This window comes from Mesoplodon densirostris, chromosome 2, assembly GCF_025265405.1.
Source record: "Mesoplodon densirostris isolate mMesDen1 chromosome 2, mMesDen1 primary haplotype, whole genome shotgun sequence".
Classification (NCBI taxonomy): domain Eukaryota; kingdom Metazoa; phylum Chordata; class Mammalia; order Artiodactyla; family Ziphiidae; genus Mesoplodon; species Mesoplodon densirostris.
This window is the reverse complement of record NC_082662.1, coordinates 76758000-76774655: the sequence shown is the minus strand read 5'-3', so window position 1 is coordinate 76774655 and position 16656 is coordinate 76758000. Positions and strand designations below refer to the sequence as shown.

General features: G+C 33.8%; 1 protein-coding gene across 2 annotated transcripts in view; it reads left to right on the top strand.

Moving 5' to 3' along the window:
- SYDE2 (synapse defective Rho GTPase homolog 2) overlaps positions 1 to 16436 on the top strand; it is a 37343-nt gene extending 20907 nt beyond the window's left edge. Inside the window, exons 4-8 of one of the 2 annotated variants that reach the window (XM_060090029.1) lie at positions 581 to 707; positions 7199 to 7380; positions 10104 to 10335; positions 14469 to 14516; positions 15081 to 15129. In XM_060090029.1, the coding sequence (XP_059946012.1) occupies positions 581 to 707; positions 7199 to 7380; positions 10104 to 10335; positions 14469 to 14479 (552 nt within the window). In that variant the 3' untranslated portion in view covers positions 14480 to 14516; positions 15081 to 15129. Of the gene's footprint in view, positions 1 to 580; positions 708 to 7198; positions 7381 to 10103; positions 10336 to 14468; positions 14517 to 15080 lie in introns of both variants that reach the window. The other variant, XM_060090028.1, reaches the window with a different exon arrangement.
- The last annotated feature ends 220 nt before the right edge of the window (positions 16437 to 16656 follow it).

Here is a 16656-nt window from a genome sequence, read left to right as displayed (position 1 = left end):
CTAGATTTATTTTTATTTCTTCCTCAGAGACTTTTTTTTTTTTTTAAGATAACTTTACACAAATAGTATACTGGAACCTTATTTCAAAAATATACTTTTTTTGCATAAATAAACCGAGTTTTAAAGAGATTAAGTAACTTGCTCAAATTCACCAAGCAAGAAGTGATAGTGTGGGGCTTTATGAATCCAAAACCCTAGTTTAACTGCTGTGCTGTATTACTTCAGTATAGAGCAAAAGATGTGAAAGGGCAACATCTTGGGGCATGGAGATATTGTTTGAGCATGTAAAACTAAAGGGTAGGGATTGTATCTTTGCTTAAGATATGATAGCCAGCATTACAGAAATCACAGTATATTGTTCAAATTTAAAGGAAAGAATATAATTTTTTATTAAACTATATAACTATAACTATAATCAGTATAGTCTATGGTAAGATTTCAAAAGCTATGTTTGAGATATTTTTAATTAAATGCCATCAGAACATATTAGATTGCCAGGTTCATGTGATTTATACATACTGCAGTATAATATTTTCTCTTTATCCAATTTACCATAATGTGGCCATAATTTTATTTCTAGGTAGTAGGCCTGTACCGATTATGTGGCTCGGCAGCAGTCAAGAAAGAACTTCGAGAGGCTTTTGAGAGGGATAGCAAAGCTGTTGGTCTGTGTGAAAGCCAATACCCAGATATAAATGTAATAACAGGTAATAAATAGATGTTATTTTTATGCACACATTCTGGAAATACTACATCAGCAGGAAAGAGAATTGAAATAGTATTTTGTAGCCTAAATTTAATTTGGTTTTATTCTGCAGTCTTATTTTCCTTCTTTTACAAACACTACTGTGTTGTTTTCTGTGGGGAGATACCAAGATATGGTCCCTGTCCTCAAACAGCCAACAAGTGTTGGGAGGAAGAGACCTTCATTAAATTAACTGTAGTAGCTAACAGAAGGAAAAGGGTACCTTTTCTTCATAGAGGGATAAATAAAGTGTCATCAGAGTTCAGTTTGACTGGAGCTGACATAATATAAGGGGCATTGACTATCTGGTTAGAGAATTTAGATTTATTTACTAGGCAGAGGGGATCCATCAATGATTTTTGAGCAGGGGAGTGAAATCTTTAGAGATAGTCTTCAGGAATATTTACCTGGCAAGTCTGTGTGATGGACTGAAATTAGAAGATACAAAAGGAAGGAAAACCAGTTAGGAAGCCTTGGCAATAGTCTCAGCAAGGAGGTAATGAGATTGGATGGCATCTGGCAGCAGCAGCAACAGCAGGAAGAAATAGAATTGAAAGTATTTGAAGAAAGGGAGGGTCCAGACAATCCTGACTTTGACACCTGGCTGATTGGGTTCCATTAGCAGAAATAAGAAAGCTGAGAGGAAAGCTACTGCTTTTGGTGGAGAAATGTAGAAAAAGATTATGAATTGGGTTTCTTTTTCAAACTTATATATTGAATTTGATGTACTAGTAGGAGATCTCAGTGGATATATCAAGGATATATCTCCTACAGCTAAGGAGAGGATGTAAGTAGAATGTGAGGGATCTGCTGTTTACCCAGGTGATGAATGCAATCCAGTGTATAGCATTGTACATACACTTCTAATACCCCGACTGGTGGGGGTAGGAAACGGCAATTTGATGGTCATTGGCACCATAGTTGTAATTAACGCCTTGCAGTTGTCTATAGAGTTTGAAAAGACAAGAACTTTGAGGATCTCCAAACTTTGGAGGCAGGCAAAGAAAGAAGAAACAGCTAAAGAGATTGAGAGGAAAGGAGTCAGAAAGTATGGGAAGCAAAAGACTACAGAGTGTTAAGGAAAGGTGTGATGCACTGTCATTCTGAGAGATCCTATAAAATGAGAACAGAAAAAAGGCCTTTGAATTTGGCCATTAGGAGATTTTTCATAACTAATCGATATTCAAGTTCTATTGGCTTATAATTCCATGTTTGTTTTTTGTTGTTGTTTTACTTTTTATTAGCAAAGTTTTCAAGCATATACACAAGTAGAGAGAATACTATGATAAACCTTCTTTATTCATCACCTGGCTTCCATAATCAACACATGACCAAACCTGTCTCATTTATACCCCTCATTTGATTCTCCCCAAACTTGGATTATTTTGAACCATATCTCAGCTATCACATCCTTTCACCTACAGATGCTTTGGTATGTATTTCTAGATGATCTAAGTATTTTGATAGTCTTTCTCTTCTCTCTACTGTCAACTACTGTTTTTTTTTTTTTTCTTGCTGCAATAGTGTTTGTTTTTCTCTTCTAATTTGCTTTCTTATTTTACACACAATTTTCTAGGTGAGAATTTGAGGAAGGTTCAACTTGCACATATTCAAGAGATTTTTATTAGTTGAAATCCTTAAAGCTAACTGTTAGGATTGAGGCTTTCCAAATAATTGAGCTTCCCAATCTCTGAACTCTGAATGACTGTATTTCATAGAATATTTAATATTATATTCTTGGATAACTAAAACTTTAATCCCAAGCATTTTAATTCTAAGAGGGAGCAAACTAAAGCACTTTTTCTTTCTCTTAAGTTTTAGCAAACCAGAAATAATGGTTACTTTTATTTTATAAAGGAAGAAGGCATATTATTTCTACTAAAAAATGGGTCATTTCTACAAAAAAGTAGAATTTTTTCCCTTAATAATGTGTAATTAACAAAATCAGCAAAGGACTCATTTTATGAATTTATTAAAGAAAAATTTTATAAATAGCAATTCTCAGAAAATTATACTCTATAACTAAATAAAAGGAGATTTTGTCTTGGTTGAAGCCTTGTCTTGGAGATAAAAATTATGTCAAATGTGTGTAATTTAAAAAGATGAAGTGATGTGGTTTGAATTGATTATTTGTTATAAGAGAAGGTCCTTAGTTGGAAATTTGCAACATAAGCAGAAGGTATGACAATAGGCCAATGAAACATTTATAGAAGCACCCTTTTCTAAGATTGAGAGTTTATATAATTTATGAATTGGGTATTTCTTGGCTTTATTCTTTGTATATTCCATTTCAGTAAACCTGTTTTTCAGAAGAACCTAGAGCTGTTTTCTTTCTTGATAAAAAGCCAATGGAATGACTTAAGGTTTGTCTGAGAAATATCATTGGAATTTCAATAAAATATACACAAGAGCTCATCGTGGCTCAAAATAAAGGGTATTGTTGATTTGGGGAACTGGCCAGTAATAGTGTTGCCTCCTGTGTTTGTTCCATGTGAACTCACATTTCAAGTAAACTTTAAAATATAATTAACAGTTCAGTAGGTCTAAAAGAAGAGATATTAATGGAGTGAATGATAGAGTTTACTCACAGTTTAATGCATTCTTAGTAGTTGGTTTGTCTGGAATACAGAATGAAGTGCTCCAGACAAACCAGATTTTTTTCAGTCAGGTGCAAAATTTAAGGTATAAAATCTATTCATAGTACAAGAGAAGAAATTAGAAAAGTCAATATTATTTATTTAGTGTTATTAGAGTTTTAGACAGAGAGAACAGGGTAAATTTTGTGATTGAGAATTAATAAAATATAGGTACTTCAAACCAGCCTCTGAGAAGAAGTAGTTTTAGAGATTAGAATGACTTTTTTTTAGTGTGGTTATACGTATATCCCACCATGGGGATGAGTAGAATTTCTCTGTGTAGTTGGTCCTGTGCCTGAATGAGGGTGAGAGGCATATGGTTTCATAGTATCTAACTATTACAGGGCAGCTTAAGAGATGTAACTAGAACCAGCTCTTTATCAATAATTGCCTGCTTCAAGTACATGATAAAAGATTTACTGTGTTGCATTAAATAAACTTCATCAGAAATTCTTCCCAAGTCTTTTTTAAGTAGCTCCTGTAACATTAAAGATTGTCACCACAAATTTATTATCTTACGGTTTTTATGTCCCAAAGTGTTTGAAAGATGTTAAGAAGGCAATATGGCTTTAAGATGCTCCTGCCTATCACTAAGTTTTTGGGATAAGGCCATATAGCTAATTTCTAGACTGATGAGTAGTCATATCATATATGTTACAATGCACTATGAATACCTTCTCTCTGTTTCATTTTATAAAATATTTTGATTATTTTTCCTGTGACGTTTGTCTGCTTATAGAAAAGCAACTATAATTTTTACTTCATTAAACATAATGTTCGTTGAGCATACTTTAAGTGCTTAATATTTGTTATAATAATTCTCTCTTATTTGCCCTCAAATTATAGTGAAGTAAGTAATCTTGAACTTGGGTTAATTTAAAATTCCATTTATATTAATGGTTGTTTAGCATATTAATCATATAAAGGATAATGATATTTGAAATATATGTTTCACTAAGGTATAAAGTTATCTTTTTTGGAGATCTTTTAGGTTTTGATTTAATATAATTGCATTACAGGGCAAGTCTCAAGCTTCCAGGGCATATTGAATTGTATAAGAACTAACAAGTCTTGCTTTGTCAAGGAACAACTATGGAACCTTTAAAAAAAATTATGCCCTAAAGGGTTAGTAGTGTCTTTATTTGGCAGCTACAGAAAATTGCATTTTCACTTTCTAATTGTAACTCAATGCTCTTTACACTGAATGTTGCAATTCATTGTAGGAAACTAATGATAGTAGTAAAGATCACATGATATAAGTTAAGAAATGTGAATAAACAATTGTTGCATGCGTACTGTGTACAAAATGCTTTATCATTATCATCACTGTATGTCTAACATGTATTGATTATTATTATATGCCAAGCACTTTATATATGTTGTATCTCTTTGTATATATCGAAGAAAAAGTTTGGGGCTTCCCTGGTGGCACAGTGGTTGAGAATCCACCTGCCAATGCGGGGGACGTGGGTTCGAGCTCTGGTCCAGGAAGATCCCACATGCTGCAGAGCACCTGGGCCCATGCGCCACAACTACTGAGCCTGCACTCTGGGGCCCACGAGCCACAGCTGTTCAGCCCATGCGCCTAGAGCCTGTGCTCTGCAACAAGAGAAGCCACCACAATGAGAAACCTGCGCACTGCAACAAGGAGTAGCCCCCGCTTGCCGCAACTAGAGAAAGCCTGCGCGCAGCAATGAAGACCCAACGCAGCCAAAAATAAATAAATAAAATAAATAAATTTTAAAAAAAGAAAGAAAAAGTTTGGTCAATATTCTCTTGGCTCCTCAGTGCTATTTCCAGGTTATTACCTTTTTACTATTGAGTAGGAACTTATGCTCAATGAAGGAATAAGGCTTTTTGGAGGCTCATGGCATAGTCTTGCACCACCTCTGCCTTTTGTATTTAACATCACCTACAGAACTCTTGGGCATTCCCATTTATTCAGTGAAGACTTTGATACCTCGCCTATGTTTAGATTTCCAACTGGAGTCCTGCCATCATCCTGAATGATTTTAACATACAAATGACCAATCCAGAACACTCTTGTTATCTAACCTAACTCTTATTGGGTATCAACTGATACCTTAAACTCTTTCTTGAAACATTATTTCCTTGACTTCCTTGCAGCATATTTGCCTGTCTCACCCCCACCCCCATCCTGCCTCTTCTTACCACTCATACTCCTTTAGCCATTCTTCCTACTGATGTTCTTCACGGCCTTCTCTTATCACTAGGCCTTCTCATATCATGCTGTATGCTGCCCTGATAATCTCAGTCATTCCCAAGTTTCCAGTTATCATCTTTAAGTTGATCATTCTCAGATCTGTGTCTCCAGCCATCTCTTTCCTGAGCCTCAGATTTTTATATCCAGTAGGCTTGAATGTCCCATAGATACCTTAAGCTTAATACGTTCAAAATGAAACTCCTTCCTGTACCCTAAAACATGGTTTTCCTCCTTTTTCCCCTATTTCAAGTAATAGCACAGTTATTCACCTAGGTGCTGAAGCCCCAGACCTAGGAAATATCCTTACACCTCCTTTTCCCTCAAAATGACAAAAGTATTTTTGACCCAGTGGTCCTGTTTTGGGAATTCGTCCTGCCAGCATACTTGCATACATACAAAGTAATGATGTTCAGGTTATTCAATGTAGCATGTTTTGAAATAACAAAAGATTAGAAAGAACCTAAGTAGCTGTCTGTTGCAATTGACTAGATCAAATTATGGGACATCCATACATTGGAATACTGTGATGTGGCTGTAAAAATGTTTGAAGAAAATCTCTGTGTACTGAAAATATGGCAAGGATGTGATGTTAAAAAGAAACAGAACACGACATATATGCTATCTTTTATGTAATAAAGGGGAACAAATAGTAATATATTATTTATATTTGCATAAGCAAATACTGGAAGGATGCATAAGAAACTAATGAACCATGGTCTATCAAATTTAAAAGATTTATTAGATGGGAAACTTCCTCTATGATCACGTTTAAATTCAAATTAAGCTCTCAAACTAAGTTCTCGGCTAAGCTGAGAGCATTTTCTAAATCAATATTGTCTCTATTAAGGTTTTTGGTGTCAGCAATGTCTTCTAGTTTTCCTTGTGATCACATTCTAGCCTTTAGCTAGTATCTCACCTACCTTCCTTATATGTAACAACCATTAATTACTCTTTCCTGTTTACTATAGGTATATCATCTCTTAGTTCATAACTACTTGTGGTGTGTTTGAAATTGACTTAGCCTCATTCTTACTATAGTGACAAGTCTGATGTTTTCTATTCTTGGCTTTTGGTTTCATTTGTTTGGTTTTAGGAATGAGTTTTTCCTTCCATAATATAGCATTAGAGATTATCCAGACTGTCCAGTATGTATGTTTAAGCCATATCTTCTGTATTAAAGAGGAAATATATTTATATAGCTCACTTATTTGCAAGGGCTTATGAAAAGCCTAGAAATTAAAAATTCACATAATTGGAATAATTTACAATTAATATTAGTATGCCTTATTTTCTTTTACATGCACTTAGAGGAGCTTTTTATAAGGGATTTACTTTATGAACAAGCCTAATATGTATGATAATTGGCTATTATGTGTGTACATTATTAGCATGGTTTCAAAACAAGTCAATTAGTGAAGCAATTTCTAAGGATACAAATTGCTATTGTTATAATACTTCTTTTTACATTGTTGTTTTTATTGTTTTCAGAATGTTAAAAGTTCGCTGTAATAATTCTTTGAAAAAAAATTCACCACAGTTTTTTATTTCACTCTAAAGACTAATTGCCATCTGTCTCTGGTTTGTTTTCTGAAGGTGTTCTTAAGGATTATTTAAGAGAACTTCCTTCTCCTCTGATAACAAAGCAGCTTTATGAGGCTGTATTAGATGCAATGGCAAAAAATCCTTTGAAAATGTCATCAAATGGTTGTGAGAATGATCCAAGTGATTCTAAGTACACTGTTGACCTGCTGGATTGTCTGCCTGACGTTGAGAAGGTAAGCACAGTTGGTATGCATTGAAGGTAAGCACAATTGGTATGCATTCTTTCTGGAAGCCAGCTAATGAATTGTATACTTAGCTCCAGAGCTACAAATAATTTTTTAGATATTTGACATTTGTAGCAGTTTTAGCTCTGCCTTTGCCAAAGGCTACTTAAACAGCATAAATCTAGAAACTGCTTCTTAAACAGAATAAATCTAGAAAATAATTTTATCTTTTCTGTATATGATTTTAGCCTAGGCATGAATACTCCCTATAAGTTTTAAAAGAGTATTGTTATTATTAAACTGATATATGTTTATTATAGAAAATTTAGGAAGATATAGAAAAGAAGAATGGAAACTATAATTATCAATATCTAAAGGCAACAATAATTAATATTTTGGTGGAGTTCCTTTTAGTATTTTAAAAATATGGTACCTGATTGGTGTACATGGCTTAGCCTCAAGACTTAAACAGCCCTCACCACCACCATTTCCTTCCTCCTAGTCTCTTTCCATTTGCCCCCTCCCCACAATCTGAATCTTGGGACCAGTATCTTCAGGTATGCCTGCAGGAGAGATAGGATGACTGGGTCTGCAGAACTAGTTTTAGCCTAACTTTAGCTCTTGTTCCTTAGAACAAAAGGGAAAATAAGGGAAAGAAATGTGGCCAGGCTTATCCAGATGAGGCCGGCTTTGCCTATATTTCTTTCTTTTTAAAAAATATTTATTTATTTATTTGACTGTGTGGGGTCTTCATTGCGGCATGTGGGATCTAGTCCCTTGACCAGGGATCGAACCCGGAATCCCTGCATTGGGAGCACGGAGTCTCAGCCACTGGACCACCAGGGAAGTCCCTATATTTCTTATCATATGAGAACAGAAAGTCCAAGAGTGAGTGGGTAGAAATGTTTTAAGCCCAATACCTTCATTCACTAGTTGATTGTAGTCATCTGAATGGGCTGTACTCTGTCTGGTTATATTAGCAATTACTGCTCCTTTGGGTGGGGGAGGGGAGCAGCTACAAAGGTAGACAGAAGCAGAAGGGTGGGGTGTGGGGTAGAAATATCCCTTCACCAATATAAGGTAAAGTTATACGTGTCATTTTACTTATAAGTGAAGATTTGAGTGTCAGGGAATGTAAATCACTTGCCCAAGAGTATACAGCTTTTTTGAGTGTTGTAGTCTGTCATATGAATTTAGGTCTTTCTGGCCTTAAAGTTCATGCTGTTACTATTCTTTCTAAAAAGGCTGCATAATATTCCATTGAGTAGATTTGACAATTTATCACCATTCTGTTTTGTGTAATATTTAGGGTTTGAACCTTTTTTGTATATGTTTGTCCACAGATTTCTTTTCAGTTAGAATTACTTATTTGGAATAGAATTTCAGAGTGGAATTGCTGATTTAAATAATGTGAACATTTTGAGGCTCTTAATACATTTTTCATATTACTTTTCAAAAGGGACACAACAGTTATATTTTTTGGCTGATCTTATTTCGTAGACAAAAAAAAGATTTCTTATTTTAGGTTGTGTTTCTTGGCTTGCTATTGAGATTGAACCTAATGTATTTAACCAGTTGTGTGTGTGTGTGTGTGTGTGTGTGTGTGTTAACTGTGTTAATCAATGTGTGACTGATTTTGACTTCAAAATATCAGTCTAGTCTACTCTAGACCATTTTGATTTCAAAATATCAATCTAGTCTACCCTAGATCCAATTTTCCCCTCATTCCTTCCCTTCACAGCCAAACATTGAGCAAATGTTTATTCTGGCGGTTATCACTTCTTCACCACTCATTTACTACTCAGAATACTGTCATCTGGCTTCCTGCTCCACCTCTGTGGACCTGTTCTTGCCAAGGTTACTAATTACCTTCTAATCATCAAATCCAGCTGTCAGTTTGACTCCAGAAATGTCATTTTGATTTTTTTTCTTTCTTTAATAATTTAAAAAAGTTACAAATTATAGTTGGCATTTATTTCTTCAACACAATTGTGAAGAAGAAATTACACACTTATTTTATTTGTTAAATGATTGATCATATGCTAGTATATCAAAAAACATCATTCCTTTCCATAACTGCTTAAACCTAAATAACCATTCTAACTTCTTGAACAAACTCCCCTTACTAGTTTTTTCAAGGATTTAAAAAAATATTTTTCAATCAATTTTTTTTTATTTCTAATTATACTATTCTTCCCTTTTCCATGGTTTGTCTACTTAAAATATTTATTAGCTAAGAAACGTATTGGCCTTTTTCGTAACTGGATCACGATAGAACCTGGCCATGGTTGGCTCCCCAGATTTTAGGATGTTGGTCCCTACTTATGACTACAGGATTTATCTGAACTTAAAAATGAACATTCTCACCCTAATTCCCTTTCCATTGCAGCCTTTGCTGTTATCTTTTTAGAGGAGGGAAGAGAGGAAAAAGTTGATGGTATATTTTCCCAGGGACTCCAGCTGAAATTTGGAATGCATTCATGAGCACTTTATAGAATGTATATTTTAACCATTTAATGAATCAGATTATGTCATTGAAACCTAAGGGCCCTGTATAACATTTCTATAAGAAAATATGTTTCAAGTTCCAAGCATCCAACTTACAAGCAAATCTTTGAAACAACCTTTTAAAAAGCGACAGTATGCCCATCTATATTTTCTGCTATAAATTGTGTCCTTGAATTTGCCCCTGTGTGACTGTGTTAAGTGAAATTTAATTTAATTCAATTTAGGCAACCCTAATGATGTTGTTGGATCATTTGAAATTGGTGGCTTCTTATCGTGATGTGAATAAGATGACTTGCCAGAATTTGGCTGTGTGCTTTGGACCCGTATTATTAAGTCAGAGGCAAGAGACTTCCACCCATAACAACAGAGTCTTTACTGATTCAGAAGAACTTGCAAGTGCTTTGGATTTTAAAAAACATATTGAAGTTCTTCATTACTTACTTCAACTCTGGCCAGGTAAATGATTCTATGGAAGTATTTTTCTCTTTCAACGATAGGGTGTTTGAATTAGCTAATCATTAAATATGCCCATGTATGATTGAAGAAAATCTTTTCTAGATTTTGCTTTTTAAAATAGTTATGAATTGACACCTGCCCTTTAGATTTCTCAATTTAAATTTTCTGCTTTTGCTGATACTATTGTAGACATAGAGATCAATGTATACATTTTGGATTTGGTCAGCTCTGGATTTGAATCCTGGTTGTGTCACTTATTAGCAGTCTGACCTTAGACAAGTTCTTTAACATCATAGAGCCTCAGTATCATCTTTTGTCATGTGGATTAGTAATATGTTTATAGAATTTATAGGAGGATTAAATAAAGAATTATGTGTGTAACGTGCTCAGCACAGCTCTTAGCACATAATAGGTACTCAGTAAAATATTAATTTCTTTACGCTTCTTGTTTTTATTTCAACCGATATAAAGCAGAATTCATTTTTCTCCTTAAATCAGTTCTTCCTCCTGATGTCTATACTGTATTCATGGTCATTCTTCAAGTTATCCAGCCTTGAGCTGACAATTATCTGCAATCTTTCCATCTTTCTTATCCATCCCCATTCTACTCAATAACGAAAGGCTGACAGTTATTTTTCTAATACATCTCTTATGTAGTTTCAGAGCTAAAAGGAGTGTGTATTTAGTTAGATGTTTTATAAGGGATCCTGTATTTAGGTTCCAAAAATTTCTTACATGGTAGTAGCCCCTGCTTCTCTCCCCTACCGTGCATAGTACCAAGTGTGAAAGTACTTAGATGCTTAGTGTAGTGCACAGTGGTAGAAGTGCTTGGACCCTGGAGTCAGGCTTAGATTCAGATCTGACTGTGGCACTCACCAGCAGTGTGGACTCAGGCAAACACTTTAGTTTTCCTAGGCCTCAGTTTGCTTCTCTATAAATAGTGCCTACCTCAGGGTTTTTGTGAAGATTGAGATAAAGCATCTAAGGAAATGAGCAGAGAGTTTAGCATAAAGTTAGCCCTCAGTAAATGTTCTTTGTTACTCTTTTATTAATGTATATGAGAAGAATAGACCAAAGTACAAAGGATTGCTTGATTTAGTCTTTTTAAAAATCTAATTAATTTTAAAAATGAATTAAAAATTAAGCTAATAAAAATTTTCAACTTTTAAATTTGTAGAGTTAATATTTTTGCTTTCTTTTAAACATAGGCTTAAAAAATCATTTCTAATTTATATTTTACCTGAGTTAGTATGTGTTATTTATTATTTAAAAGTCCTGAATGAAGATGCTCTGGTTAATTGGTCTGATTTCTGCACTTGGTGCCCAACAAAAGAAATCACTCAGGTTCAAATTTTAAATGTGTGTTGCTTAGCTTTTCCTAGAACTGCTTTAATTTTAATGAACATGAGGAATTGGGAAAGGAGCCATCTTATTCTAATCACAAATGAAAATTTGTTTGCCTGGAGATACTAAGTTTACTATCAGTACCTGAGTTCTTTATCATTAATTCTGTATCAGTGGTTAATATCATTTCATTGTTTTGTAATAGTCATCTTAGTCTTGGGTTTAGGAGCAAAAACTTAACTTGTATGTTGTAGAAAAAAGGCAGGTTCAGATTTGAGATTCACTGTACAGTATTTCAATGACAACCTTAAGCAACTGTCTCCTAATGTACAGTTCCATATTCCAAAGGTTTGTGTGATTGGATTTAAAAATAACTGCCCCATCGTCTATAACCTGTTACTTTTCTTTAGTTATAATGCCTCAAACAAAGGACAGAACAGGGCAGAAAGATAAGAGGAAACAGCAGTTAGTTTTGCCCTCAAACATCACTTGCTTTTGGATTCAAGAGGCAGAAATCAAGTAGATATAGTGCACTTACTGAGCCTGAGAAAATTGATGGTGATGTAGAGACTGGGCCACACCATATTAACTTGGTGAATGCTCATCTCTAGGTTTTAGCTCCCTTGCTATCTGTATCCTGCTTATTTTTCTTTTTGGAACTTCCCCTACTCCAGAGGTAAAAAGAATCGGTTCCACCCTTTCCTGCCCACCTGCCTTTTTACTTCCTTAACTTTTTATTTTGTTTTGTGTTATTTTAAAATTTGGGGCAAGAATATAATTTGCTTTGAGCTTTCTGCTTAAAAAATCTGTCTTCATTCAAAGTGATCAGTTAGAACTCTGGCATATTGGTACTGGAAGGTAAAAGTCAGCCTGCCAGTTGCTTTTCAGATTGTCTTCTGCCAAAGCCCTAAGTTCTTTAGAAGCAGCCTTGAGGCCAGATTGGCAACAGGTGAGGGAGCAAAATGGAAACGTATTTCCCTTTTGAGCAAAACAGTCTTCTTTTCATCTTTCTTATGTACTGGGTTTTTACAAAGTAGTTGCTTTTTAAAAATAGGGTTGCTGTTTTAAGAGTATTGGAAATTAATAATAGGCTACACTTTCACTTTATAGATGGGGAAATAGCTTTAGAGAGTGTGTAACTCTTAGACCAGCTGTTTGGTGTATCACATATTTTATGATGAATAGATTTGGGATAGGGCTTTCTTTTCTTTTTTCTTTTGGAAAAGCTATCAATTTTCCCTAATTCTTTTTGTTTCATTTTTCTCACTAGACTAAGCTTCATGAGGTCAGGGACTATATTTTGCTTACCCTTATATTTCCAGGTCCTAACAGAATACTTGGCACTAACTAGACACCCAATATATTGTGTTAAACAAGGTAATTATACTATAGATAAAAAGCTAATAAAGTGGTGACTAAAAATATAAATCTATTGGAAGAAAACAAGATAAGAAAATAAAGTTTCTTAGTAATTATCATTATGTTTGGAAAAATTTTCAGCAAATTTATAGACTGCATGTTCATTTTATCCTGTTGAAGGTGAGTAGTCAACAGTGCTAGGAAAACCAGAACTTTTCTTTTGGGGTTAAAATTAGCCATTTTATCTACATATTTAATAGGAAACCATTTCACCATCAGTAGTTTAAAAAGCTAGTAAAGTTGATTTTGTAGCAATTGACGTTTTAGTCTAAAAGATATAAAATATTATAATTGGTTTCTTAAATATTTTCCAAGAAAATATACAAAAATAATGTTTGGATAGGAACTTGGTTAAACAACTTTAAGCACCTGACAGTAAAATGAATGTGGGTTTTGCAGGTGAATGTCGGAAAATGCAGACAAAATAAGACAAGCTTAACACAGAATCAAAAATGTTTTACTTTGGTTGGATCACAAACCAGATGACCTCAAGGTTAGCAGAATACTGTAATGGGTTAGCAAAAACAATAGGCATGACACTTAAGCACTAAGAAGAACAGGAAAAGCACAGAAAATGAAGGGAGGAAAGCAAGGAGATTTAGAGGAGATAAGCAGTTTCAACAGAGGAAGGAATATGAATAATTAAACAGTGGAAAAATTCAGATATCAATTCTGCAATTACATCAGTTAATGGCATAGGACATTCCATATTAATATTGTTATTAAATATCAAGTTAAAGTAATTATCAGACCTTTATTTTCTAGAAACTTTTAGATCAAGAGCTTTTAGCTGTTATAATGATCTGTAATAACCATCATAAAAATGCAGATAAACAAAAATGTTAAAGACATACCTATACAAAGTTATCAAGTATTTTAATAAAATAAGTTAAAAAAATTATGCAATCTCTGAAAATGTTATAAAATCACTGTATGTCTGGAAAACTAGAACCATATACATGTTTGTATTATTCTTCAATTATTTTATACAGTAGGAAACAAGTATTTATTAGATGTTGGAGAGTGTAAAGTTAGTGCGTTTTCGCTGATTATATGTTCCCTTTATCTTAGTGAAGGGAGTATTAATGGAGAATAAACAAGCAGAAAGAGAAAGGTATTATGGGCAGTTTTTAATAGCCGTGCCTCAACATTTAAATTAAGTCCATTCGACAAGTGTTTTGTTCAATACACACAAAAGAATAAGCTGTAAAGCCTTGGTTTGTTGTGAAATAATGTGTGTCTCCATGGTAATATATTTGGCCAGTGCAATGCATACTAATAGAAGAAATAGTCTTAATATGAGGAATGTTATTTGAGATTGTTAGATTCCTAACCAGAATGGGAAAATAAAATATCTGTACTATTTTCAGGCAATAAATGAAGACTCTTAGTAGCTAATGCTGTATAATCAAGCTCAGGTAACAAGTGGACAAGTCTAGATTTCGTTCATTTTATCAAAGTGAAATTTGGGCTGCTTAAAGTAAATTATGACACTGCTGCTAATAGAATTGCAAAAAACCACAAAGGTTAGAACTTTTAGAGTGAGCACTTTAGATGCCTTGGCCTCATTTAGATGTTTGCAGATGAAGGAACTTTTGTTTCATTTGTACTCCAACATGCCTTGCCTGCTTTTTGCTGTAGCTTTTAATTTAGAAGAAGCTACCAGCTTAGCTACTGTTTGAATTACATCTAGATAATAATTAACTTGCACAGAAAGTTAATCAACATTGGAAATTTATTTTGGGATGTTGTGATATAGCATGAATTAGCACCACTGAACATTCTACTGGCTTCTGTCCCTAATCTTGATTATGTCTGATGATAGAAAAAATAATTATGGAATGCTTTGTTTTGGTAGTGTGCATGTTTGTTCTAATGCATGTTTGTAGTTGATTATTAAATGGCTTATATTTAGCTCTGTGTTTTTAAACTGGATTCAGTTGGATTACTGTCGCTAAAGCAAATTTATTGTTTGTTTCTAGTGCAACGTTTAACTATCAAAGAATCAGCAAACAATTTGTTCCCAGAGCAGAAGTCTTCTCTAAATTATTTGAGGCGGAAGAAAGAACGACCTTACCTGTTAAATTTGAGTGGTACTGATTCATCAAGACTACTTAGGCCAAGGCAAACCAGATTAGACAGTCCACTAAGTAATCGTTATGCAGGAGACTGGAGCAGCTGTGGAGAAAACTACTTTTTAAATATGAAAGAAAATTTAAATGATGTGGATTATGACGATGTGCCTTCAGAAGACAGAGAAAATGGAGAAAACTGTAGCAAAATGTATGAACCAGAGATCATGATTGAACAGCCAACTCCCACATCCAAAGAGTGCACATTTCAGACATATTTGACAATGCAGGCTATTGAGTCTAGGGACCGAAAAGTCAATCTCAAAGACCTACAAGAAAGCATCGATACTTTGATTGGAAATCTGGAGCGTGAACTCAACAAAAACAAGCTTAATATGAGTGTTTGAGGTTGAGAGGTTTTTTTTATAATAATGTCTTAGGTTTCACATCAATCTTTGTCACTTTCTTATATCTCTCACAGTGATGTTTTAAATTTTTTACTCTTGAAAGCTTCAGTTACTTTCTAACAGGTTCATGTGATTCAATTAAAAACACCATTCATTAACATAATTTTTACTTATTTCATTAGAAAATTTGTCTTGAGGTAAAAAGATAACCTGGACTTCTTGTGGATATTTGTTTAAATCTTGCCAATTCTATGGATATAACTTTAAAATGCACTTCTAAGATTCACATAAGTTATTAGCCCCTCAAGATTTTTGTACTTTATAGGAACTGCCTTTCTGAAACAGATGTTCCTTCCAGAAGAATGCTGTGGCTGCTTAGTCTGATTTGCAGTATGAGTCCATGCACACTGCAACATCATTCAATCACATTTCATTTGCAATGCAAATGCTGCTATAAGAAAACCTTTTTATAAATAAAAGTAAAATTATACAAATATTAATGTATTCTATATTAACATTCAGTAATTATTTAAACATAAAATTAAATATTTTTATAATCCCAAAAATATGTATATATTTATAAGTGCATATATATATATAGGTATTAGAATGAGGGGAGTGATTGGCTGCAGAATCACATGTATCTTTAAAATATATGTCATGAGGCCAAAATCATTAGCTTAAAAATGTCCTTTTCAGGGAAATAACATTTAAGTTAAAGGAGGAGTTTCATAGAAACACTTGAACCAAAACACTAGAAACATCCAAATATAGAAAAAATAGACTTTCCTTTTTTGATTCACAGAAAGTCACAATATCTCCAGTGAGAAGTCATACTTTAAATTGAAATCTTCTAATTTTTTAAGGGATTAAGTTTTGAGATTTCTGCACTGGTGACTTAAATTTAAAATTCTTCACCTAATCTATGTGTTTTTATCTTCTGCTTTTTAAAACAAAGTAATTATACTTAGAACATATTTATTTGTAATAATACATGTATAACTGACTTTATAATTACCTTCATTTGTTTCTAAAGAAATCTTGCCAGCATACTACATGTTATTGATTTTTAAAAATTA